Raw genomic sequence first — 26,757 nt, 5'->3', positions numbered from 1 at the left:
ATTTTTACATTTATTTATTCCTTCTGATGTGAATGAGTAGAGTTGTTGTGATAGTGTTTATAATTCATTGTAGTCTTGGGGTTTCCTTCTAGTACTCTAAGTTTCTCTACACATTTTTAAAGAAAGCTATTCAGATTAACTAAACAAAGATATAATTATTGCTACACAAGAAATATTTGATAAATATTTTTTATCTAACATGAAGTATCTGTAGAAAAACCACTTGAAGAAATGTCACTCTCCCTTTTCAGAGAGAGAAAAAAATAAGGTGAATAATACTGCTACCAACTCAGATCCTTTCAGGATATTTAACTTAACAATCAAAAGAAAAGACATGCTATAACTTGCAATCCATGTACAAGAGTCTATCTTGGACAAGATGCAACCTTAGTGTCTTACAGGTCAACTGTCAAAACTTGATGTCTGATGTATATAGGGATCAGGATTTCAAGTGATATTCACAATCCTCTATTAATCTTGCATAGTAATAATTCCTAGGAAGCTTCCTCAATTGGTTAAATTCATTTCTCAATAGAACAGGATGTAGATATAATTTAAAAAAAAATTAAGTACCAACATTATACTGGAATAGTGGCTTATTTTGAATATAACCTTTTTTTCTGTAATTAGTGTTTTCCCTTTGTCTACTGATTTCAGTAATTTTGTAATTCACATGAAGAACATATTAGAAAAGTAACAATAAATAAGAAGTACTTTAGAATAAAACTAAAGTGATTAAGATTTATTTAAAGCTGAGATAGACAGACAGACAGACAGACAAACAACTCCCTACATTGATAAATTATTTTATTATATTCTTCAGCATGGTATCCTCTGAGATTTTCAGGACATAAATTAGAGTTATTCACAGGAAAGTCTAGTTTCATTTTCCACACTTTCAGCCTTGTCACTGAATATGCATTTAGCCTTCCTTACTTCCGAGTTAGAAGAAACATTTCAAAACAGGGACTCCCTCAAGCTCTGGTGACTTCAGAGACACATCCCAGATTGTTTATTTTTTTAACAGTACCAAAGTGACGGTTTGTCACGGCTTTCGTGTGGCTTGTTTTTTCAACTACCCAGTCTCAGCTACGGCCCTGAGTTTTTCTGATGCTCACCCATCAAGTACGAATCAGGTTCTGATCTTGCCAAGATTGGTTAGCTGCTCCCACCAGTTGGGCTAACAAAACCTTATTTTATACTTAATGGCCACCCAGAGAATATTTATTAATTATTGGCGCACATCTCCTTATAAAGATTTGTTAATCTGGAATTAACACATGATTTAGGCTTATCCTGCTACAGCCAAATTTTGCTCTGAAATTAGCAGAACTCTCAGAATGGAGAGTCTTTAACAATTGTTACTAATGTTTATACTGCTCTTTTTTCAAAAGAGGAGCAACATGAAGGAATTTTAAGCAAAAATCTGTTCATGATTATTAACTTTCCATTTGATCACCAATCCCAATTTGCTACTAGCAACAGTGGGATCTTGCAGGAGCAGGTAGCTGCATGCTTGTAAGATGCAGGACACTGGAGCAGTTGCTGTCTGCAAAAGCCTGCTTAGAAGTAGTTAAGTTATGCTAAATAAATGCAAGACCAATTTACTTTCACACAATTTTTACCCTTTGTATTGACATATTGTAGTTGTAATTATATTATTAAATTGCACTATATGGTCCTGTACTATTTGAATTGTTTTCAGATTGTACCTGTACAGTACCTTTCTCTTCATTTAATTCAAAAGCAAAAGAAAACTCCTGCAATCTTTTGATAGATTCCACAGGGAAATAGTAGATTAGATGGGAAGGGGAGTATAGGGGAATTAATACAACAGAATGTAACATTATTTTAACTGAAATAATGGGAGCTGGCCTCTTACTGTATATGCTGTCATGAGTTACTCCCACATATAGTCAGTTTGCTGATCCTTGGAATTTTGTGTTATTTTAGGTGCTCGAGGCAACTGCCTCATTCATTCCAATTTCACAGCACTGCATAAATTATAATGCAACAAAAGAGTGTTGATCATTAATAGATCAATTCTTTAAAAAAAATTGAAGCGTCTTCTACTCAAAATCTTTTTAGGAAATATCTGTTTCTTCTAATTTGTAGTGTAACCATTTCTTTCCAGAAATATAACCAAGAAAAAATGAGAAAATGGAAAACCATAGCCACCAAAATCCTTGAAGCACATCCAAGAAGATTTTCATTTGATAGAGACAAAAGTTTGACTCAAAACTATTCTTGGCAATACAGCAACTGTACTAATGCTAGGAGGCATATTAAGACTGCCTGCATAAGCATTTCTACCACAGAGATGCTTATCACACAATTCTTACAATGTTCTGAGGGCCAAACCACAGGAGATCATTGATTTCTTATTCCATTTGGGCCTTAGTTTCCAGCTGCTGGCTGTTTGTTTTTTTTTCCCCATCCTGAAGAGCTAAGAAAAGCAAAGTAAGAGTCATGTAGAACTAAGGCAAGTTCTAAAAGGTATACAAGTGTTTCCATCACTTTGAAGCTCAGACTCTTAGGTAAATTTAAATACAATTAAAATAATCTCCTTCAAATTGAGCTTGACTTCTGATGACTTATGTGACTGAACTCCTGAGTAGAAATGCACAGGATAGCTTAAAATTTACACATACAGAATTCTACAAATTGCCCTTTAATCTAGTGCCCTCCAGGTGATGGTGGGGATAACTGAAGTTGAAATCTAAACATCTGGAGATCAACATATTGTGTTGTATTTTCGAAATGTTTCTGTTGCTTAAGAAAGAGATCTGAAGCATCCACGCTTGGCTTCTATTGGTGACAATGCTGACATAAGTGGACCATTAATTTAACCAACTGAAAATATTTTTTTATATTTCTAAAATCATCACACCATCTTTGAACTGCAGTAATTTCATTTAAGAGTTCTAATACAATCTCATGCAGTGTTATATAGATGATGAAATGTTCTCCAATGTGGTTTCCTGATTAGTGAAGAAGAATGCCTTGGGTTATGGAAACGAAGGCTTGGCCTTGCATTTATTTAGCACAACAGAACTATTTATATGCAGGCAGCAACTACTCCACTGTCCTGCTTCGGTCAAGCACAGAGCCACCTGCTCCTGCAAGATCCCACTGTTGCTATAGCAAACTGGGCTCAGGGGCCAAGAGGAAACAATAATAAGGACTTAGTATTAAGAACTGTAGGATCAGTATGAAATATTAACCAGCAAGAAAGCATCTAGATTTTTAACTCTAACCCCCAAATGAGGTTTCTGCTAAGTGAGTAATATAAAAGGTGATGAGACAAATATTCCAACTGTCAGCTCTTTGTTACAACATCTGAAAGTACCAACAGGCTGAACTGGAGTTCAGTCAAGCAGACTGGCATTCTGCTGAAAACTGCTTTAGTAGGTGCAAAGAGTTTCAGATCATATTTCCAGATCAGTCTTTTTGGTTTTGCGTGGACCCTTCAGTTATTCCATCATCCATCAGGCTTTCTCCAATCTCATTCTCATTAACCTCTTAAGAAAACACTGGTGCCCTCTTTAGTTATACAGTCTTATTAAGCAGATATTTCCTATTCTGCTTTTCCATGTGTTTGAGGAATGATAACCCACCTTTTATTTATAATACCTTTATCCTTTTTACAATAGAGTTCCACTACAGATCCTGATCCCCTCTTATTGTTGGGACCGTGACCCTCGCCATCCATAAAAAGAACCCCCAGTGTTAAACCTTTTAGGGATTCTAGAGTTCAGTTTACTTTTTTTATTAACCCTTTGTTTTGAACTTTTTACGATATTTTATGTCTATTGGAATTTTTATTTAAAGTAACTCCTGATGAATGCTAATATACACATTGCCTAAAACAGACAACTAGTAATACAATGGAACCAGCACACTGGGTTCGATAACAGTCCCACAGCACACAAAATATATGGAGTCCAGGGGCTATTTGCTCTTCCGTGGATAATTCCTAAATCTGACTACAGTGATGGCTGATGAGCGAAGTCAGAAAAAACAGGGTAGGTTGGTTTTTTCTCCTTCATTTATTCCTAGCTCAAACCTCTCCAGAAAGAGAAATGCTAACAGATTATTAATCTTTCTGAACAAATGTTGGCAGTTATCTGAGCAAGACAAACCTCACTGCTATCTTGATCATAATAATCCAGACCAGCTGGATACCCTTGAATAGACTGGCTTCCTTAACAATTCCTCCTTGTTGTCAAGCAGGAATATAGCATTAATATTGTGTTAATATTGTTGATTTAGACAACTGCCAACTTATTCTTGATATTTAATAACTTGTAAGTAGAATTATATGTATTGTAATATAATGCAATAAAACACACACCCATTTCCAGTGTGGGAAAAATTCTACAAAACCATGTGAACTTAAAAATTGCTTCTGGTTTCTGGTAACTGAAATATTCTGTGTAATATGGCACATAGGAATATTAACTGCTCAGCTAGTTTCAATAGCATTATTTTTAACTGATTGCTTTAAAAGTTGAAGTATTACTTTTATGAGCATTTCCCCCAAGACTATCAATCCTTGACTGCTTCATATTTTTCAGTAATAACACTGGACACAGAGTTTAGTCAAAAGCAATGCCAAGTTTTTATATGGCTTCCATCTTCATTACTGTCAAGTGTCAAACCTATAAAAAACTAATTCAGAGACTTGAAATATAAAAATTGCTGCATTTGTATTTAGCTGAAAAGAAGACATCACCTTCCGTTGTGTGTGAAGCAATAACCAAGTCAGCCTTCCTCAACCTGGTGCTCTTTAATTATGTTGGACTCCAATTGGCATGTTGGCTGGGGATAAAGACAGTTGTAGCCCTGCACATCCGGACAGCACCAAGATGGAAAAGGGTTTTGAAAAGTAGAGTTCTGGGAGTTGAAGTCCACACAACTTAAAATTACTGAGGTTGAGAAACACTGACTCAGTAACATTAAGTGCTAAATATTTTTTCTATAAATCAAATTATTTTACAAGCAGAAATGTAGCAATACATTTTTTTTAAAACTTAATCAGCCTTGTTATCACTCTAAAATTCCGTTTGTCTTTAGAGCATATTAAGAAATAATCTGTTATCTCAAAAGTAAAAAGTGCTAAGCTTTGGGAGACTGCCAGAGAATATCAATGTGTAGGCCAGCCTGGGAAGTTAGAACAAATATCCTGGAAGAAGGCAATGGGAAATCACTTGCTTATTTTTGCTAAAAACCAAGTTGGATTTACCCATGAAATCATGCAGAATCAAACCAGGCTTGAAGGAGACTTCAAGACTAAAATGAATCACCTCATAGAGACCTGAAGTAGCTAAAAGAGGCTTAACCTTCCTTTTTCAACCTTACCTCAAAACGCAAGAATTTATAGCTCACGACGTGGACTTGCTCCCAATTCTGGGAGCTTCCAAACATCTCTTAAGAGCCTGTTCTGGGACTGCATGGGGCAATATTCTGGTCTTTATTTATGGAACTGAGATTACATCTTTTCACTCTTAATAAACTCTTAGCAGAACATTAAATGTTAATGTTCACTATACATGAAAATACTGTTGAATTTAATCTTGTGCTACCGGGTAATTATTTTAAGAAGAGAGAGAGGGAAAATAATCAACTGATAAAACTATACAACAGAAGAAAAACTAAATGGACAAACATATATGGAATGGCAACATGAAACTAAAGGAGAGATGGAACAAAGCAAATCTTATAAGAGTTCACAAAACCACTTGGGTGTGGCCAGACAACACACCCCATGCCTAACAGTGATGCCTCCACTAAAAGTGAGTCTTCTCCAGCTAAACTTGGGAGGCAAGTGGATTTAGGCTTTGCTCTTCAACAGGGCTCTGTCTTGTCCTTAAAAGCCCAAATTAGAATAGTTCTATTAGCTTCCAGGTTGACACGAGGCTTTTTGCTGTCTTTACCCAGAATATTTTAACATACTCCTAAAACGTAACATCTGAAAAGTAATACATTTCCTGCCAAGTTTTTTTCTTTCTACAAGAGCCCTAACTTCTGCCATCAGACCAGTTGCCTGAAAATTCTGCTCTAGCCTAGGGTAACCTAGTAACCTAACTTCAAGTTAAAATGCATCTCAAAGCTCGGAGAAGAACAACAAAGTGCACATGATGTTATGTTGAAAACAGTGTAGGAAATTAAGCATCCATCAATGCAAATAGCTAACAACTGTTACAGTATTTGCAAAAATACCGTTTACTCTTTGGGAATTAAGTACCAATACTTTAGGGCTGTTTGTACAACTTTAAATTGGTTTAAATTTCAAGTTCTTCCGCGCAAATGTTTTGTGGGTCATAGTTTCTCTCTCCTTTGATCATTACTCTGGAAAGAGGCTTTAAAATATATATACATATATATATTTACTTCTATCTGATGGACGAGGTAGCAATTACTCATGACTTCCTTTTATTTGGTTTTTCCAGACAAAAGACAGTCGTACAAGAGCATTTCATACTGTGAAAGACAGTTGCCAATACTGTATTCCCTGCACCACAAACACTTCTGGGCAACCACAAGATTTCAGGAGGCTTCATAAAACAAACGCCTCTGCTGGATGTTTCTCGACAGCTTATGCAGCATAACCGGCTGCACGTTAACCGTCTGATAACAGGTAAAGGGAAGCAGCCCCCGGTGCATTAAAGGAGGGTAATTCAGAACAGATTGAGTTAGAATTCATGTCAAAACACGTTAAAAGCAAGTCACTGTAAAAAGAAAATAAAACTGAGGAAAACAGTCTCCATGGCTGATTTGAAAAGTCCGGTTTTAAAGCAATGGCTAAGCCACAGTTTTTACCGATTACTGCAAAAGAAAAAGTTTGAAGACGTGAAACCATGGGGAAAGCAAAGGCGGTGTTGTCCTATCTAGGTGAAAACGGGCGCGCGCAGACACACACAAACCAATTGCCCCATGAGCAGGAGATTAACATCTTTCCCTCTGCCGCCAATGTTTTTACACACTTCACTTTCAAGGAGGAAAATTCGGATCCACCAAAGTCCGGCCACGGGACCTCGCAACAGCACCCACCTTCTCCGGGCTCCTTCACTAGCCGCGCGGCATCCTCAGCGCGCAGGCACCCCCGAAGAAAAGCTCCTTCGCTGCGCTCCCAGCTTCTTTGTTTCTCTCCAGCCTGAGCACCAGCGTGCTCGCTTTCTCCCCCAGGCGCCCCTCCCCGGCGGCGCGAAGGCAGCGGCCACGGGCTCGCAGGCGCTCCGGCCTCGTTGCCAGCTTCCCAGCCTCTTCCAACGCCTGGCGAGGCGCAGCTCCCTCGCCCTCCTCTCAGGCGGGTACAGCACCTCCTAGCAGCAGCCGCGCGTTACCAGGAGGGGGCGAGCTGGGCTCCAAACGGGTCTTCAGCCTCTGCTGCTTCGGAGGAATCCAACGAGAACCGTGCGCAGCCGGGCTAGGAAAGCTAGGATGGTTTCGGCTGGAGAAACCGAGGGCGCCGCCCGTGCAGTTACTCTTTTTGTGGGGCGGAAGGCAAATTCCTTTACAGAGAAGGAAAACCTTCCGTGTTCGATATGACTTATTCCATACTGAATTTGTGTGACTGCTGCCTTGACAGCTTCTTTCGATCTCGCAAGTCAGTTTTCCCCCAGCCGATGTTCTTCAGCCGTCTTGGACTCTAACTACCACGTTGGTTGGGGATAATGGGAGCAGTTGTAGGTGGTAGCCCAACACATTCGGAGAGCACCAAGGTGGGAAAGGAGGATCTACGGTGTCTTAACTTGTTTACGTTAACAAATGGAAATTCTTGCAACTTAAAGCCATCTGGAATGATAAGTCCTTGCCTCCTTTGCCACCTCCTTTGGGTGTGAAAAGTGCTACGGGGGCCCTCCTCAGCTTCCTCTCCACAAGGCCAAACATGTCCAGTTCCTTCAATCTCCATAGGAAATTCTAGTTCCCTGCTCATCCTTGTTGCCCTTTTCTGAACCTGTTCCAGTTTCTTGGAAACCTTAAGATATGGTGCCAGAACTGTACATGAGATGAGCTCTGATTAATGCAGAATAAAGTGGAAGTTTTACTTCCCCTCATTTAGGTTCTATCTGCTTCTGTTGATACAGCTTAAAATTGGATTGCTTTATTTTGCAGCTACATCACACTGCTAATTTAAATTAATATTTGCATTTGTATTGATATTTCAGTTACTGTTCCAAGATCTTTTTTTATTGTTGCCAGGCCAGGGTTCCCCAGTGCTACACCTGTGCATTTGGTTTCTCCCTCCTTAGTGTGTATCTTTGTTTTCAGCCTAAATATATAACCTATGAAGATTATTTTGTATTTTTTCCCTTTCTTCTGGGGCATTAACCAGCCATTTAATTTTGGTGTCATCTACAAATTTGATTACTCTTCCTTCCTTAGCCATATCATTAATAAAAATGTTGGTGGTACAGGGCCAAAGATTACCCATGTGGCACTTCATCTGATATTTAATTCCAGTTTGATGAGAACATGGCACAGGCTGAGGGGAAATTATGGAAGTTGAAATCCAACACATCTCAAAGGTACCATGTTGGGCTAGGCTAGAATAAACACACATACTATAGTGTGTAGAGTACAGGATACTCGTTAGAGCAGAGCTTTCAACAAAACAGTATGCAAAGCAGTCTGCAGGATCCAGTGCTTTCATCAAAATGGCAAAAGCAGCATCAAACAGTGAGCTCTGTCCCTTTCATATGTCATGATGCTTATCTAAAATTTATTTATTGATTGATTCTTTTAATTACACCTTTGATATCTGTCGGTGAAAACTCACTTTTTATTTATATTTTAATAAATAAAATTTTTTAAATGATGCTTGCATAGATCTGTTGCTAGAAGACCAGGCTGTATGCATGTTTATTCAGAAGTAAATACTGGCAGGATCAATTAGCTCTCATTCATTTAAAATAACTGTCACAGAAAGAAACATGAAGCACACTGCATGCACACTGCTGTTAGGGTGTGCTGGTCATATAGGAAGTGGTTAAAAAGTGTGAGGGAATCCTCACATATTCTTAAGGCAAGCCAGTTTCTGATCTGCAATATTACAGCAATGTTTCTAATGCAATAGGCAAATGTTCTCAGCTATAGTTCCCTAAAGTGCAGTACTGAGATTAGTATAATCAACAGCATGATTTTTAAAATGCCTTTTTCATTAATTCATTAATTTCATTAATTCCTTTTACATTCTGTTTTTCTTCTTTCAAGAAGTTCAAGATGTGGTTCGCAAAGAATTTTTTTTTTTATTTCTACAATCACTTTTCTCAGTACCTAACATAAAGCTTTCATTAAAAAGAAAAACTCCTCTCTCTGTGCAGAAAACAAGACTCTTGTGGCACTTTAAAGTTTATCAAATTCATTATGGCATAAACTTTAAATTCAGTACTTGGAGCCGCTGCTGTACACTCAATAAACCCACGCTGCATTTTCAATTGCTTTCTATAGGCAGTTCTCACATACGCTCTGAATGGTAAAAAAATAGAATGTTCTAAACATTATTGTGACTCTATCAGCATTCTTATCTCTAAGGAAACGGGAGTACGTCCCTCAGCGTACAGCTTCGTTCAGCGTCCGTCAGTGCGTCAGTGGGGCGCGTCGGAGGAGAGGTGAGAGCGCATGCGCCGCTTCGTGGTTGTGTCGCAGGATTTGCGTAGAGCGGGCCTTTCCTTTCGGCACGTTGAACGTTCTCGGTAGAGGCGGGTGGCGGGCGGCCTTGTGTGGTGGTCGGGGCCTAGGAGTCGGTGTAGCGCGATGTCGGGGGCAACGGGCGGTGTGACGGGCTCAGCTCGGAAGCGGCTGCTGAAGGAGGAGGACATGACAAAAGTGGAATTCGAAACCAGCGAAGAGGTGGACGTCACCCCCACTTTCGACACCATGGGCCTACGGGAGGACCTGCTGCGCGGCATCTACGCCTACGGTGAGGGGGGCTGGATGGATGGGTTGAGAAGAAGAAACGGAACTAGTTGTGTGGCCACATCTTCAGAAGAAGCGGTAGTGGGAGCGAGGAAAGTCGAAAGCGGCGAAGGACGGGAGGGCTTTCCGGCTGCCGTTTGCGTTCCGCCAGCCTTCTCTAGGCGCGTTCACCCACCCGTCATTCCAGCCAGCTTGGCTTTAAATGCTCGTCACTAGGAAACGCGAGCAAGGAAGGGCCAGTTGTAGTCAGAGTTCGATTATGGGCTCCCTTTGGCATGTGTTGATAATTTTGTGGAAGCCTCTGTTAATGGCATTTCTAAGCAATCCCCAAGCAATCTGAAGCTGCTTGAAACTCTGGATTTTCTGCTTCAAATTCTGTCTTTCGATTTAAAGAAGTGTACTTTTTGAAGTGAGATGTAATGGGGTTCATAGTTTTAACTCTTCTGTACAAATTAAAATTCTTGGTACATGCCTAAGTGAGTCGTAGTTTTGTCATGTTACATGAACCTAGAGATCAGTTAATTTCCAACTTATTTCCCAAATAAACCTGCGATATGTAGAGTAATTGTTATTTTGTCAGGCACTGATGTATGAACCCAGAAGACAGAGTTATCTCCCTCCTGGCCTTGGGAACATAGAGTTAGAGCCTAAAACAGCCCTTCAGGAATGGGTCTTTTTTAAACAGTATACTTTGCTTAAAAAAAAAAAAATTCTCTCACACACACTCTTTGTAACATGGGTAATGAGTGTTGTCAGCTGCAAAAAAGACAGGAAAACCAACAGAGATAGTTCTTGCTGCCATAATTGAAGTAGATCCTTTGGTCATTCCTGTGGGATCATTAGATAAGTCATTTATTCAACAGTAGCAACAAATTTATTCAGTTATATTATATGGATGCAGCCTTAGAGCTGTGTTACTCTTGGTTCTGGCCTCAACTACCTAATGATATCCCTAAAGTAAAGTAGCCTTCCCATTAGATTCAGGCTGAAACATTACTAAAAAATTATTTCAAATAAGTGCTAGGGAGCCTGTTTATTTGCTTATTTTAAATAATATATGTTATTATATTAACATAGTTTCCATTGTGTTTCTTTATGGTTTGTTTACTATAATATTGTGGTTAGTTTCAATAGTATAGTTTGCGGAGGGAAAATCTAAATTGTAATCTAAAAATAATCGTTTTTAAAAAATTTTCTAGGTTTTGAGAAACCTTCAGCTATCCAGCAGAGAGCAATTAAGCAGATAATTAAAGGAAGAGATGTGATTGCACAGTAAGTGAAATCATATACTAAAAGGAAAGATTGAAGAGTATACTTTGTGATGTTATTATTTTGACAAAGAAAAAATAAATTGTTCTTGATGTTCCTTCATCATAAATAGTAAGGAATGAGTCCTTTGGAAGTAAAGGACTAACATAAGTTTAATGGTATAATTCTAAGCACATTTAATCAAAAATAATCCTGCTAAGTTTCATGGGACTTGCTTTTTCAGAAGTATACTTAAAACTGCAGTCTCACAATCATTTAGATTTTTTGGCATCCTTTTTTTCTTTTATGGTGACACTTGTATAGTGGGATGGGCAGCATATATACATTTGAAAAATAAATAAATAAAACATCCATCTATACATTTTATTCTACATGGATTTCTAAGTAGTAGTCAGTGATCCCTTACAGTCACCAAATCATCTGCATTTTGTTTTAATTACTTTTTTTCTCCAGTTAAAACATAGACAATAATTTTTCAGTTTTGAAAAGGGAAGCTAAAAATGAGAATATAGTTCTCATTGGTTCTATAGGTTGTGTTGAGCACTTTATATTCACTTTTAAAAGTTTCCTTCTCACATTATGAATTATCTTAATAATTTGTTCATTTGGTGAATTTGCCATTTCTTGGATACAGTAGAACTTTTTGTATTAATGTTTTTTAACATGTTTATCTTTCTTCAGAAGTATATTTCAATGTAGTGCTAATATGTCTGTCTGTTCCATCTAATAATATTGTCTACAAGGTAAATTCTAGTTAACATAGTGTCCATTCTTTGAATGTGTTTATAGGAAGAACATAATATTTTATGATCCTATTTTAAATTCAGGATCTGTACAACTGTTGAAACTGGAGTTAAATGATGTAGAAATATAGTAAATGCAGCTGTGTCCTTGTGGGTCTATTACTGGAATACTTTATTTTATTATGTAAATTTGACTGTTTAATTTTCATTTTTGAACTTTAGCTGTGTTAGAACATGATTCTTTTCTACTGTAGTAAATTTGGCTGCAATTCTGTATATACACATAGGAATAAATTTCATTGAACTCAGTAAGATTTACTTCTGAATAGATAATTATAAGTGGAACAGACGTTCCACGTGTACTTTCATGATTTCATTGTGGACTAAAACAAGCCATTCTCTTTTAACTTTTGTACCTCATCTTTAATATAAGGTAAAAGTAAGAAATGCTATTTTTTTCTTATAGAATTCTGGAACAATACATGTAAACTGCTGTATGTTTGGGAAAATGCCACATAATTATTAATTTAAAGAGAGGCATCCAAAGTCAACCGCTTACTAGTTTAAAAAGTGTGTTTGTGTAACTACCAGGAGAGACTGGAACTGATTGATAATTAGCATAATTAACATTCTGTCTAAAGTGTTTTGATGTATTAAATGAGCTGATACAGTGGAACCTCGGGTTACGAATTTAATTCATTCCGTGACTCTGCTCGCACCCCGAATTGGTCGCAACCTGAAGGAAATTTCCCCATAAGGTTCAATGTAATTACCGTTAATCTGTTCTGGCGTGGAGGACAGGGAGGCAGCTATTGCTTGGAGGGAGAGTCCCCCTCCCTACGACCACGTGTCAGGCGGAAAATGGCCGCAGACCACATGTCAGGGGTGGAAAACGGCCGCGGGCCACGTGTTGGGGCAGAAAAATGGCCACGGACCACATGTCAGGGGCGGAAAAATGGCCGCAGACCACGTGTGAGGAGCGGAAAAATGGCCGCGGACCGTGTCATGGGAGGGGAAATGGCTGTGTATCCTGTTCATACCCTGAGGCGGAGTTCGCAAACCGAGGTAAATTTTTGCGGCCGGAGCTGGTCGTAACCTGAAAAGTTCGTTAACAGAGGCGTTCGTAACCCAAGATTCCACTGTATTAGAATAACCTTATTTTTATCTTGCTGAGTACCAAGTTGATTGGGTTCAATCCTAGGCTTGTATTTCAACAGCTCCAGTGATTTCATTGTGATCAGGCATCTGTAACTGTTTATAACTGGAATCTAAATGATCTGGCCAGTTTTCACTGATATGTATATCAGTTGTTAAAGACAATAGAAGTTTAGTTTTAAGTGGTGTTTTATCCATTTTAGGACATTTATGGGAAAGCTTCTTTTGTTATGCATGTATATGTAAAATAAGTCATATTATAGCAAGCTTTGTTCTTGTTAATAAATTGTGTAAACCTGGATCAGCCAGATTATATTGAGAAATATCTCTAAAATTGCAAGTGGATCAGATGGTTAATGGTTAAACAGCATTAACAAATATGGGCTTCGCTAACAAACATAGCGTGCCATGAATCTTCCCATACAAAGCTAATCTCATATCATGTAGTTACAGTCATTGTTTGTATTTTAATCAGATTCAGCTATTCAACTGTTTCTTTCTAGATCCCAGTCTGGAACAGGCAAAACAGCAACATTTTCCATATCTGTTCTACAGTGTCTGGACATCCAGGTAACTTTCGTAATATATTTGCTTTATGAAGATGCATTTATTATTTTGAGTGGAAAACATTAAGCAATCTTATGGAGCAACAGCCATTTCCCTTTGGATTGCATTCTACAACTATGTGTTTACACTTCCCTTGGAAAGGATGAAACTCTTGATCATGGAGCAGCTGAGATTCAAAATACCTATTTAGAGGGGATCACAGTGTTGAATATCATATATTTCATTGTTTCAATTAGGTTCGTGAAACCCAGGCGTTGATCTTGGCACCTACTAGAGAGTTGGCAGTACAAATTCAGAAGGTAAGTGAATCTTATAACAGATTATTACGTTTGCAAAAGAATGATACACCACTTAAGCCCCTGGCCAATTCTCTCTTTGTTCCAAGTGGCAACTCAATCATGTCACGTGGCTGGTTAGAATCAGGTTGCACTGTTAGATTGAACCCTTAGTGGTTTGTGGTTAGGACTTTAAGGTTGGGGAGTCTGTGTTTACACAGTCTCCCCAACAAAGTGATGCAGCAAATACCCTTAAAGTTAATACTTAACACAGTGATAGTGTGCTCTTCTTATATAAATTCTGAATGCCTGTCGGCTCAGCTTGCTGTTCCTTGAGGTCACTACCTGGGATACAGTGACCAGGTAGGCATTGTGGCGAGCAGCACTATGTGCTGGATCTAACAAAGCCAGGTAAATACCCAACATCCCATCAACAGGATTCTTTGCCCAGATTCCTGAAGCCTTGAGCTGCCTCTACTAACTAAGAGCATTGGTAACTCTCAGGACACATCATGTACAGTTTGCTCTCAACAGTGCTTAGCAGCATTTATCTTGAGTTCCATGCTAAAAGAAAGGTGAGATATAAACACAATAAATAATTTCATGTTATCTGGCAATTATCATATAAAAAAAGAACCCAGAATCAATTGTAATAATAGAAATATATGAATCAAACATTGAGTTAGAAGGGGAGAATGGATTCACATATAGGAGGATTTGCCTGTTCACTTTCTTCTTTCTTTCTTTGTTGTTGCGGATGTCGTGGTTCTTGTTAGGACTTCAATTACAGTTCAGGTTAGAACTCTTGACTCCTATTAGGTAATGTACGAGCTCTTTCTTACAGGGGCTCCTTGCTCTTGGTGATTACATGAATGTCCAATGTCATGCATGTATTGGTGGGACCAATGTTGGTGAAGATATCAGGAAGCTGGATTATGGACAACATGTTGTTGCTGGCACACCTGGTCGTGTATTTGGTGAATATATAATTACTATGTATAATACAATAACTGCATTTAATGTTCAGATAGAACTCTCTTTGGACTGACAATAATTTTCTGTTGGCTTATACTGTAGATTTGGAATCAAAATGGTTTTCTTACTTAGTTCCTTTGACTTTTATGTTTGTATCTGCAAAGATAACTTTTAGTTTTTTTAGACCAGTTGTGGCCTGAAGGGCATATCTGGTTCTAGCTCCCAGTCCACATAGGAGGCAGGCACTGTCTTTTCCCTTGTTGCTGCTTTTGAATTTTCCTCCCAGCTAGCCTTCATGCTGCTGCTTCTCCCAGCTTTATTTCAGACACACACATTTGCTTGATAAGAGGCCATAGAAGCTTCTCTGGTATCATTTCTGATTGATGGTTCAGAGGAGTAATGAGTATTCAATCTGTGGGACAAGGAGTTGGGACAAAGAGTTCTTTTTAATACCTTTGGTGATTGTTTGTTGATGCAAATTTGAAATCTTCCAGATATGATTCGTCGCAGAAGTCTAAGGACTCGTGCTATCAAAATGTTGGTTTTGGATGAAGCTGATGAAATGCTCAATAAAGGTAAAGGATACACATATCCCAAATGTGCCTAGTCCTGTTTTAAAAAATAAAATATGAAAACAGAATCTTAAAGGATACAGAATTCAGTTGCTGTGTGCTGGACATAGTTAAGCATGCACCCAGAGCAAATTCGAGTAGCTTCTTACGACAAGTAAGTAACATCCTATCAGTTGTTATCTATACTATCACTGTACAATTGAATGTCAGGTGCCTCTAGCAAGTACCAGCCTGGGTTAAGCTACAAGCATAGTTCTTGGGCATGGACTACTTGGAGCAGTTTTTTTAATGCATTTCTTCATAGCAGCAAAACATAAAAGGGCTTCCAGATTTTATTATATCATTTACTATGTTGTTTACTTGCCTTATACAGGTTTTAAAGAACAGATTTATGATGTGTACAGATACCTTCCTCCAGCCACACAGGTAGTTCTGATCAGTGCCACTTTGCCACATGAGATCTTGGAGATGACCAACAAATTTATGACTGACCCTATTCGTATTCTGGTGAAACGGTTAGTTATTTTTAAATTTATGTTCCAGCATGTTGGGACTTCCTTCTATATCAATAGTTTTGAATATGAACCCTCTGATAATACTTCAGATCTAAACTAGAACAAAGAGCTTATCTGAACCCATTTCTCTGTTTCTTTCCTGATCCATGACTTGCTACTTAAGTGTTCTTCTTTAACAGTAATTTTCTCTCTTTCTATTGCAAATAACAAGATAGAAATAGTTCTTATCTGCCAAATGATTAGTGTAAAGGTCAGTCCAGGTTAGGGACATAAGAAAGGTCTGGGGTAACAATTCCAATCGTCTAGCTCAGTCCTGAACAAACCCCATTTAGGGGCTTTTTGAGTTCAGGATTTTGCAAACTTGGTAATTAGATAATAAAGGCAAGTTGGGAAAAACTGTCCCCCTTTCAAAATTATTGTCCCATCTCTGCCTTTGGAGGAAGGAAGCTGAAGAATCAGGAAAGTTGTCCCAGCATCACAGGCATATGTCCTAAATGAATATTCCAGATATAATATTACCAGATATTTCTGCCCCAAAGTAAATACACTCCCCTCCTTCCATTTCTGGGCCAGCAGAAGGAGAAATATATTTACAGTCAGGTCCAGAAATATTGGGACATCGACACAATTCTAACATCTTTGGCTCTATACACCACCACAATGGATTGGGAATGAAACAAACACAATGTGCCTTAACTGCAGACTGTCAGCTTTAATTTGAGGGTATGTACATCCAACTCAGGTGAATGGTGTAGGAATTACAACAGTTTGCATATGTGCCTCCCACTTGTTAAGGGACCAAAAGTAATGGGACAATTGGCTTCTCAGCTGTTCCATGGCCAGGTGTGTGATATTCCCTCAGTACCCCAATTACAATGTGCAGATAAAAGGCCCAGAGTTCATTTCAAGTATGCTATTTGCATTTGGAATCTGTTGCTGTCAACTCTCAAGATGAGATCCAAAGAGCTGTCACTATCAGTGAAGCAAGCCAACATTAGGCTGAAGAAACAAAACAAACCCATCAGAGAGATAGCAAGAACATTAGGCGTGGCCAAAACAACTGTTTGGAACATTCTCAAAAAGAAGGAACGCACCGGTGAGCTCAGCAACACCAAAAGACCCGGGAGATGACGGAAAACAACTGTGGTGGATGACCGAAGAATCCTTTCCCTGGTGAAGAAAACACCCTTCACAACAGTTGGCCAGATCAAGAACACTCTCCAGGAGGTAGGTGTATGTGTGTCAAAGTCAACAATCAAAAGAAGACTTCACCAGAGTGAATACAGAAGGTTCACCGCAAGATGTAAACCATTGGTGAGCCTCAAAAACAGGAAGGCCAGATTAGAGTTTGCCAAACAACATCTAAAAAAGCCTTCACAGTTCTGGAACAACATCCTATGGACAGATGAGACCAAGATCAACTTGTACCAGAGTGATGGGAAGAGAAGAGTATGGAGAAGGAAAGGAACTGCTCATGATCCTAAGCATACCACCTCATCAGTGAAGCGTGGTGGTGGTAGTGTCATGGCGTGGTCATGTATGGCTGCCAATGGAACTGGTTCTCTTGTATTTATTGATGATGTGACTGCTGACAAAAGCAGCAGGATGAATTCTGCAGTGTTTTGGGCAATATTATGTGCTCACATTCAGCCAAATGCTGCAGAACTCATTGGACGGCGCTTCACAGTACAGATGGACAATGACCCAAAGCATACTGCAAAAGCAACCAAAGAGTTTTTGAAGGGACAGAAGTGGAATGTTATGCAATGGCCAAGTCAATCACCTGACCCGAATCCCAGTGAGCATGCATTTCACTTGCTGAAGGCAAAACTGAAGGGAAAATGCCCCAAGAACAAGCAGGAACTGAAGACAGTTGCAGTAGAGGCCTGGCAGAGCATCACCAGGGATGAAACCCAGCGTCTGGTGATGTCTATGCGTTCCAGGCTTCAGGCTGTGATTGACTGCAACGGATTTGCAACCAAGTATTAAAAAGGGAAAGTTTGATTTATGATTATTATTCTGTCCCATTACTTTTGGTCCCTTAACAAGTGGGAGGCACATATGCAAACTGTTGTAATTCCTACACCGTTCACCTGAGTTGGATGTACATACCCTTGAATTAAAGCTGACAATCTGCAGTTAAAGCACATTGTGTTTGTTTCATTCCAAATCCATTGTGGTGGTGTATAGAGCCAAAGATGTTAGAATTGTGTCGATGTCCCAATATTTCTGGACCTGACTGTAATTAACCATTGTTTGCTATGTTATCCAAGCCTGGACAACTGGTTAAATGTAGCTATGACTGGTAGAAATGGATCAAATTTTGCAAAATACATTGCTTTTACTACCTATGGATGAGATTAACTCCAGTGTTTGAAGAGTATGCCTGACTGTAGAAGCTTTCTATTTCCTTGGAGAGGAGAGAGCACATAAACTATGTGGATAGTCTGATCTTAGTGTTATGTCCTCATGCAGCCAATACGTTCATGGCTAAGATGTGAATTTCCTAGCATATCTTCACCATAGTATATCAGAGCTCTTTATTTTTTAATTCCAGAGCAGCAGTGAAATGCTTAAAACTGTGCAACTTTGCTCTCCTTCTCTAATTCTCTTTTCTGATTTAAAATACAGTTGTAGAAAATAATTATGCAGTTATGAAAGTTTTTGTTTCCTAAATTTAATGTCTGATAGTTCCATTAAGATATTCCTTACAACTATCCCATTCCAGTAACCATTATATAAAATTACAGGAGAGAGAGAGAAGAAAAAAATAATGGAAATAAGGGCTACTCCATTTGTTCAGCCAATAGCCCAGTGATTTTGAGCTCAGTTTTCTCCTTGAATTGTTACTTAAGGGTAATTGGCTGAATATGCTTTTTCTCCTCCTTCTCATTTTCTTTATTTAAAATCTATCTTGTTCATCCTTGTAAATTATTCTGGAAGTCATTTTGACTGAAGGGTAAATGAAAATGCTTTACATAAACAACAAGGTAAATTTGGATATATTTTTCCATTTTCTCAGTGATGAGTTGACTCTTGAAGGGATCAAACAGTTCTTTGTGGCAGTAGAGAGAGAAGAATGGAAGTTTGATACATTATGTGACTTGTATGACACCCTCACTATTACACAAGCAGTCATCTTCTGTAATACCAAGAGGAAGGTATGTCAGCTAGTATAAGATCCAAGTGAACGTTGCATTATTTCTATTCAAATTAACAGATGGGTGGAATTAGATGCAGGGTGCACTACAGAGAAAGTTAACATTTTCTAGGTTACTCCCATGTCACTATAAAACTAATTGTGGCTGATCCCTGGGTCAGGTTGATTGGCTGACTGAGAAGATGAGAGAGGCCAACTTCACTGTTTCATCAATGCATGGTGACATGCCCCAGAAGGAGAGGGAGTCCATCATGAAAGAGTTCAGGTCTGGGGCAAGGTAAGCCAGCACTTTTGTTCCCTGAAGCTCTCCCAAAATACAATTCAAAACCATCCTCTAGATTTTGCTATCTGGGTGCTTAGAGTGACATGGACATTGTTGTGTACATCTATTTCATTGCTCTAGTTTGTGCATCAGAATATCTTAGGATGACAGCTAATGTTCTGGGTCAGCTTTCTTCACAGTGTATTAGTTCTTATGTTTGAGATGACCCTAGTGTCCTGGTGTTTATTCAGCAAGTGGCATCTCTGGTATTAATACAGATGTTGTGCAACCCATTATGCCACCATCGTGTCCTCATGTTTAAGTTGTGCTAACACAGATGAAAATAAGGGGGTTTCTAACTTTTTGTCAAGTTGTAAAGATTTCTTGTAATCCAATACTTGCTTGCTTTTTCTTTTTATAGCCGAGTTCTAATTTCTACAGATGTTTGGGCAAGAGGTCTGGATGTTCCTCAGGTGTCCCTGATAATTAACTATGATTTGCCCAACAACAGAGAATTGTATATACACAGGTAGGCATACATGTATATTTCAAGGGGAAAAAATCCCTATGGGCAGTTGTTTTTTTTAATCATATTCCAAAATGGATGTATGCATAAAATGTTAAATGTTTGAGTAATAAAAATACTATCTGAAGAACAAATGGGAAAAAAATGCCACTTCTTCCCCAGTCCTGTCAGTTAAAATGAAAGATGCTTCTGCTTTTAAGTATATGAGATAAGCAGTTGACCAGGGTATGTCACAAATGTCCTTCACTGTAGTTGGTTCTGCCATGGGTAGTAAAGGTCATGGAAGAATTCTGCCTTGAGTTGCTCTGATTTCTCATATGTTAATTAGTTTTGAATCTCCCACCAGGATTGGTAGATCAGGCCGCTATGGTCGCAAAGGTGTTGCAATCAACTTTGTAAAGAATGATGATATTCGTATCCTGCGAGACATTGAGCAATACTATTCTACCCAGATTGATGAAATGCCCATGAACGGTGAGTGTCTAATTTCTTGTCTTGTTAACTAACCTGATCTTGTATAGCAACAAAACAGTAGAAAATAGTTAACCACAGCATTTATTTCATGTAGGCAGATAATAGCCATGAGATGACAGGATTGCTTTAGTATGGAGATATGAAGGCCTAAAAAAAAATTGGGAAAGATTCTTTTTCTGCTTCTTCCCTCATAGTCATTTTTTCTTTCATTTTTCCAAAGTATTGGAAAAATTAACAAAATGATGAATAACATGTAAAAGCAAGAAAATCATATAATCAAACCACAGTGTTGTCTAAAACTGCAACAAGATTTCCTAGACATTACAATGATCAGTTCATTGGTGAGAAAAAGCATTACATACAGAGCAAGATACATTTAGGAGGATTCAGTGCTGCCTTTTCGGCTCTTTTACTCACTTTTTTGAAAGTTCCTGCCTGTGAGCCACACTGGCTATGCCTTTAGTGTGCTGGCAATGCATTATAGTTGGACACCAGTACATTTATTCCTAAATTAGGAATAAATATAAACAAGGTTTCTAACATAAATTAAAAACAAAGAATTGATGTTCCTGCCTGCTCAGGAGGATAAAGCAAGGCCAAGTTTCTTGTATTGAAAGGAACTCCTCCTTTTGGCTCTGAGAGTTTACCTTAAATCCACAAAAGAATCAAGAGAGCCTCCACTATCCATTGCACCAAGTTTCTTTAAGAAAGATTTTTTGTGATTGTATTCCACCTATGTTGAGTATTGTTGGAACCATGACTGGGTGCATATATTGCACTGTGATGCTCTATTTAATAACTTGCTTTATTTGGTAAACAACAATTGGCTTGTTCACAAAGGATATTAAGCTTTTAAACCATGCAAGTTAACAATGGTTTAGTTGGCAGAGCTTGCTTAACCCAAACCCAACAAACTAGATAGGTTAATGGTATATGAGTCAAGCTTCTATCTTTTCAGTTAACTTAATGAACGATCTTGAATTTGCAGAAGGTATATTTGTAAGCTGTTTGTCAAATGCTGCCTGCTATGTGATGGATTGGTTGATTTGACTTTTAGTAGCTTTCTCAACATTGGAGTAGGGGTTTGCATAGGACCTGCCATTTCTTCATTATTTTCACACCAGTATTTTGTCTCTTTCTTTGTTTAATCTAGTCGCTGATCTTATTTAAAGAAACAAGATGGACAGAAGAGAGAAGCTCCTCTTAGCTGTGATGCATTATTTTAACAGCACCCAAGAGCTGCTTGGAACTCTTCTTGTTACTGATGCTGTTTTAAAACCATAGTAGTGTAATTCCCAAATGGTTAGGCATCTGCTGAACAGAGTTGGCGAAAAGTAATATTGGAAGCAGTGCAAGTACTTGGTGGGTTTTATTTAGTTTCATTGTGGAATCGCAGAAACCTAGAAATTGTAATTTTCTTGATGGAAATTGTAAAGAGGCATTTCTGTAAATAAGTTGTCATCCTTTCTGCTTTTTTCCTGATTAAACAATTAAATTTTCATATAAATTCCATTTTGTCCATTCACTAAATGTTGATAGTTAAATGTGTTTTTATAGTATGATAAAGGCCATAATTGCTTTTTCTTCCTCTGTTCCTCCAATTATCAAAGTTAATGGTAATGGATGTTATTTTTTAAAATTTCATCTTTCTTTCGGGTTCTTAACAATCAAAATGAATTTGAACTGGTAACCAGAGTTCACATGTCAGTTCTTCTCTACACTGTGAATTGGAATGTAGTCTCAAAAATATTTATAGCAACAGTTCATTTGAAAAAGGGTTTAATACAAAATAAACCACTGTAAATATTTTAAATAGTTTTCAGTTTTCATCTTTTTTCATTTTAAATATAGAAAATAAGGAACTTACAGCAGATTAGTAATGATAGGGCAACTATTTAGCAAATGTTTATTGTTATTTACTCATTTACATATTACTTGGTAAGTTGGTTTTCTATACTGCCAGCCAAGGTTCAGGAGAATATTACCCTGCTTCTCTAACTTCTCTTTTAAATGCACAAGCGTATTGACATGCATTTGAGTAATACAGATGATCATCCAGATACTATAAAATACAAGCTATCATTTTTGAAAAATACTTAGTATGTCTTGAACTCTTACCAGCATAAATGGTTATTTATGCATACTGTACTTTTATTTTGTGGCAATTTTAAAATGATTACAGGTTACTCCTTCCAACCTAGGACTAAGGATGTGCAATCCAACTTGACCCCAAAGCAACCTTACCTTGAAAAAAACTGCATGCAGTTAAGAAACAATAACCGCTTTTTTATTAGTAGCCACTCCTGATATGAGCAAAAGCATCAGTAAAGAACCCAGCTGCTTTTGCTGGGGTTGTACTTGATAAGTAGGCTACAAAAAAGAAACAAGCAAAATTGATACAGGCAGAAAAATTAGCCAAGGAGAATGAAAGGACATTTTTGCCTATGTGGCATAGAGATGGGCTAATTGAAAAGAATGTTAAAAACATTTAAGAGCCCAGCGTTATTTCACAATTCAATTTAAAAAATGGAAGAGGTTTATCTGTTGAAGTAAGGGGGTGGTTTCTTATTGCATTCTAATTTAAAGTAACAGCAGTCACATTCTCATCTATCTCTGGTCACTAGGAGTCGAAAACAACTTGATGGCACATCATAAATCAGTGGCTGCCCAAACTCAAATTTTCTCATGGAACTTTTCAAGTTGGGCTGTTCCTCCTTCATAATCATTTACAGTATAATGCACCTCCCTACACAGGACTTCTAATGCATGGGTGGGCAGTTTTGGGGTCTGAGTGCTGTACCAATGCATGGATATATAGCTTTTGCACTGTTTCAGGCATTCTTACACTTCTTACAGAAAAGGGACATATCTCCCAGTAGAAAAATAAAATGGAATTTTTATTGCTAGTGGCAACAGAAGTGGTATTTTTAGCTCCCTTTTCTACAAGGAAGCAGGAATCCTCCCCCATTTCTTCCAGGAAAAGGTGATCCTTTGTTCTCTAGCAATGAACCTTTTGGGTCCAGGCAGTTACATGAGATCGGGAGTGATCTATAAGTGTTCCCCACCCCCATCCTAAAGTTTATTGGACAGAATACAGAGTGACAAAACACAAGTGTCCTTCCTACCTTTGTGGTAGGTAATAGGAAACCAGATAATATTCAGTGGTGTTGATGCCAAAAAGGGAATAAATGGATGAATATGCTATGTTTAGCTCGCTAGCAACTTTTTCAAGCAGCACACTTACCTATTGTTTACTCACCTTGATTGAGCTTCCTGTATCAGAATGAAGTTTTTGTTACTTTTTCCCCTTGATTTATGTTACAGTAAACTGAAGCAATTATGTGAACTTTTTATCATACTGAACCAATAAGATAGTTTCCCAGGATCCTTAATGTTACTTGGGGGAAGGAGGAAATTTATTGGTTATTCTTTTAGAGCAACATAAGTAGCTATTGCAAGGACTGAAGGGTATATATGACTGTCACTGAGGAACATGTATAACTAGCATGCATAATCAAAACGTGGTTGGACCATGGGGGGGGTACCCTTTTGGAGATTTGCCCACCAGAATATCAGGTGTTTCAGCAGCTGTGACTCCAAGGCTGGGGACAGCATAGTGACTAGAAGCCCTGCTGTGTAAGTGGTTGGGTATGAGGGCCCATATTTGTATTGGGGGTGCATGTGTGTGTCAGCCTTCAGTGATTTTATCTATATTATTTTACTTACATGGATATTGTGGCTTTTCAGAGTACTGTAGTTAACACGCTTTTTTTGTGAGCCACCCAGAAGCTAGTACTTTGAAGCTGGATAGGAAGTAAATAACTATAGTCTGACTCAAAACATGAGCAAAATGACACACTCAAATTTAAACTTCAAAGACTTGGAAGGAGGAAAGAGTCTTGAAAGGGGACATCTGACGTGTAAAACCTAAAGCTTCCCCTTACTAATCTCCCAGATTTTTTTTTTTAGATTTTTTTTATTGTGCCTCTTATTTTTATAAATAGCTCAAGGCGGCTAACGTATCCAATACTCCTTCCTCCTCCTATTTTCCCCACAACCACCACCCTGTGAGGTGAGTTGGACAGAGAGAGAGTGACTAGCTCAGAGTCACGCAGCCGGCTTTCATGCCTAAGGCAGGACTAAAACTCTCAGTCTCCTGGTTTCTGGCCTGGTGCCTTAACTACTAGACCAAACTGGCTCTCAGTTTATTAGTTTCTTATGCTCAATGGAGGGGGGAAAAAACAACAGAAACGAAGCAGCGAACGTTGCTCTAACCTCACTTCAATCTTGCTGGCAGCAGTCTGGATGTCCTTGAGCCTCTTAGTGACAAGAATGTGTAAGTTAAATGAGAAGTTTGCTTAACATTCTAAACAACAGTAGGTAATGCAGTGAATTACATTAACATGTTTAAATAAAATCATGAGTTTAATTTCATATATACACATTTGATTTTAATGTACCAGAAAATAAATTACAGGAAATAACTTTAAAATGTAACCGAAGACAATCACAACAAACATTCCCACTGATTTCCCATGGGATGAGATTGCAGTGTTCAAGGCAGGTAAATATCACAAATATATCAAAAAAAACTAAATTGTTTTTATGCATCCACACATTTACATGAGCCACAAACATTCCTTTACAGGGACTGTACTTAGCTTATCACAGAACCAGGTTTTGCCATAAACTACAAAACTTTGATACAAAATTGTATTTATATATTTATATTTTATACATGCCCTGTGATTAAAAAAATAACTAGACACACTGTACAGACAATCTGAACTCATTGCTTTGTAGCTGTAGGAAACGGACGTTGTATTTTTGGATGGGTTTTCTCCCCTCAGTAGTAATGCAAATTGTATATACACGTAGGCTAAAACTGCAGAGAAAAACAGCTCTTTTCTTGATATGTATATCCTGTAAGACAAGGTCTCTAAACTGAAAAAAGCAGGACAGTGTTGCAGTTATCTCTAAATGTAGCATCTGTGGAGAACAATACACATGCATATGGGTAATACTGGTAGAGAAGGCAGTAATGCAAGAGCAGATAAATGTAGTGGCTCAAACATGACTTCTCAGTTGACTGCTACTGCTGATACGTCAACTGGACTCATAAATGTTCACAATTAAAACGTTTAAGGGACTTTGTGTGATTATACATTCTGTTAAAAGATTTCACTGTATAGTTTTGATACTTCCCTGAAAAACCCTTTACAGTGGATAGATTTCCATAAGTCAAACCATACCTCCTTCCCCTGGGTACAAAGAGCACTGGTATTGTGGTTAAGATCTTCCCTTTCCCCATTTCCATGACGTCGTGGGAGCAAATCATGGATAAACTCTTTAAAAAAGTCCAATATCTTCTCCTGCACCCCTGTTATCTTCCCACAATATGTTGGCAGTAAATTAGAAATCCAGTCAGACTACACTACTGCTTTATAGTCAAATGTAAACTTTGGTTTATTGAGTTCTCGTTGTACAGCAAGCAAATCTAGGATGGACAGGCAGATGAGATGAGGTGAGCTGTCAATCTGTCTTTAATCTGGCATGCTGAGACATCTGTTCAGTCAGGCCTGCTTTGATAGAGTTTGTAACCGATTGTCTCACGGTATCCTCAATCAAATTATCCCCAAGAGGTTTTATCACCTGCAGTACAAGAAATGTGTAAAAGTAAATTAACTAAAAGCAACTCAGATGGTAAAAATAATAATAATAAAAAACACAAAATCATGGAGTATGAAATGTATCCAAAGTGCAACAGTACCAAAACAAAAAAAGAAAAAAAATGAGTTTGGCTACCAGCTTACAGTTAATAATTTACAGAGCAATAAGTGGTTTCCTCCGTTGCAGTAGTTGACTTAATCCACGTAACTTTATAGCTCCTAGAATAGCAGGTGCAGTTTCATACCCTACAATGCAGCATCAGCCTGGTATGCTTATAGCATTTATGTAAATCGCCCCAGCACAGTCCTGCTTACTGTCTATACGAATTGTGAATGCTTTAGATAAAGAAAAAGGTAAAAATACTGGCTAATTTTTCTTCCTGTTATTGTTGGATGAGAGTCGCTGCCGTTGTGCTGAGGCAAGAGCATGGCGAATCATTCGACGTCTAACAACTTCAAAGAGTTTGGAACACACCTAAAATATGAAGCAGGTTATTAGAAAGGCAATTGGCAGAAACCAGAAAAGATACATGTGAGTAGCATCCACTGATTTTTCTCACCTTCTTGGGACTCCTCTGAAGCAAAAAAGAAGAAAACACAATACATAAGAAGATTTAGAGTTAATAGCCAAGCGTGTATGTGTGTTAGACACTGTACAAGAACACATTTTCTTT

General features: G+C 38.2%; 3 protein-coding genes across 6 annotated transcripts in view; 1 reads left to right on the top strand and 2 right to left on the bottom strand.

Annotated features, from left to right (window-relative positions):
* Positions 1-7,464, bottom strand: part of NINL (ninein like) — a 43,440-nt gene extending 35,976 nt beyond the window's left edge. The window contains exon 1 of one of the 2 annotated variants that reach the window (XM_088148909.1): positions 7,054-7,464. The gene's annotated coding sequence lies outside the window, so the exon portion shown is untranslated. The remainder of the gene's footprint in view (positions 1-7,053) is intronic. The other variant, XM_025168870.2, reaches the window with a different exon arrangement.
* A 2,184-nt stretch (positions 7,465-9,648) lies between these two features.
* Positions 9,649-21,924, top strand: EIF4A3 (eukaryotic translation initiation factor 4A3). The gene is made up of 12 exons (XM_007431683.3): positions 9,649-9,925; positions 11,121-11,193; positions 13,592-13,658; positions 13,892-13,954; positions 14,775-14,907; positions 15,400-15,480; positions 15,851-15,992; positions 19,015-19,153; positions 19,314-19,429; positions 19,836-19,943; positions 20,287-20,414; positions 21,568-21,924. The coding sequence occupies exons 1-12, from the start codon at positions 9,760-9,762 to the stop codon at positions 21,582-21,584; spliced, it is 1,233 nt and encodes a 410-aa protein (XP_007431745.1). The 5' UTR covers positions 9,649-9,759; the 3' UTR covers positions 21,585-21,924.
* Positions 21,925-24,820: 2,896 nt separating this feature from the next.
* ATL2 (atlastin GTPase 2) overlaps positions 24,821-26,757 on the bottom strand; it is a 43,997-nt gene continuing 42,060 nt past the window's right edge. Inside the window, exons 13-14 of one of the 3 annotated variants that reach the window (XM_007431686.3) lie at positions 26,448-26,558; positions 24,821-26,066 (exon numbers count right to left, since the gene is read on the bottom strand). In XM_007431686.3, the coding sequence (XP_007431748.1) occupies positions 26,451-26,558 (108 nt within the window). In that variant the 3' untranslated portion in view covers positions 24,821-26,066; positions 26,448-26,450. Of the gene's footprint in view, positions 26,559-26,757 lie in introns of all 3 variants that reach the window. The other 2 variants (XM_088148886.1, XM_007431684.4) reach the window with 2 other exon arrangements.

Source organism: Python bivittatus, unplaced genomic scaffold (assembly GCF_059951505.1).
Source record: "Python bivittatus isolate LINGU-HERP-01145 unplaced genomic scaffold, Pbiv_v1 ctg000020_np1212, whole genome shotgun sequence".
Classification (NCBI taxonomy): domain Eukaryota; kingdom Metazoa; phylum Chordata; class Lepidosauria; order Squamata; family Pythonidae; genus Python; species Python bivittatus.
The sequence above is the reverse complement of the archived record's forward strand: the minus strand, read 5'-3'. Positions and strand labels throughout refer to the sequence as shown.

Bases quoted from the DNA above. Each gene is read 5' to 3' on its own strand.
- EIF4A3 (XM_007431683.3), top strand. From the start codon at position 9,760: ATGTCGGGGGCAACGGGCGGTGTGACGGGCTCAGCTCGGAAGCGGCTG. The intron at 9,926-11,120 runs GTGAGGGGGGCT...AAAATTTTCTAG, and splicing joins GCGCGGCATCTACGCCTACG to GTTTTGAGAAACCTTCAGCT. The intron at 11,194-13,591 runs GTAAGTGAAATC...GTTTCTTTCTAG, and splicing joins GGAAGAGATGTGATTGCACA to ATCCCAGTCTGGAACAGGCA.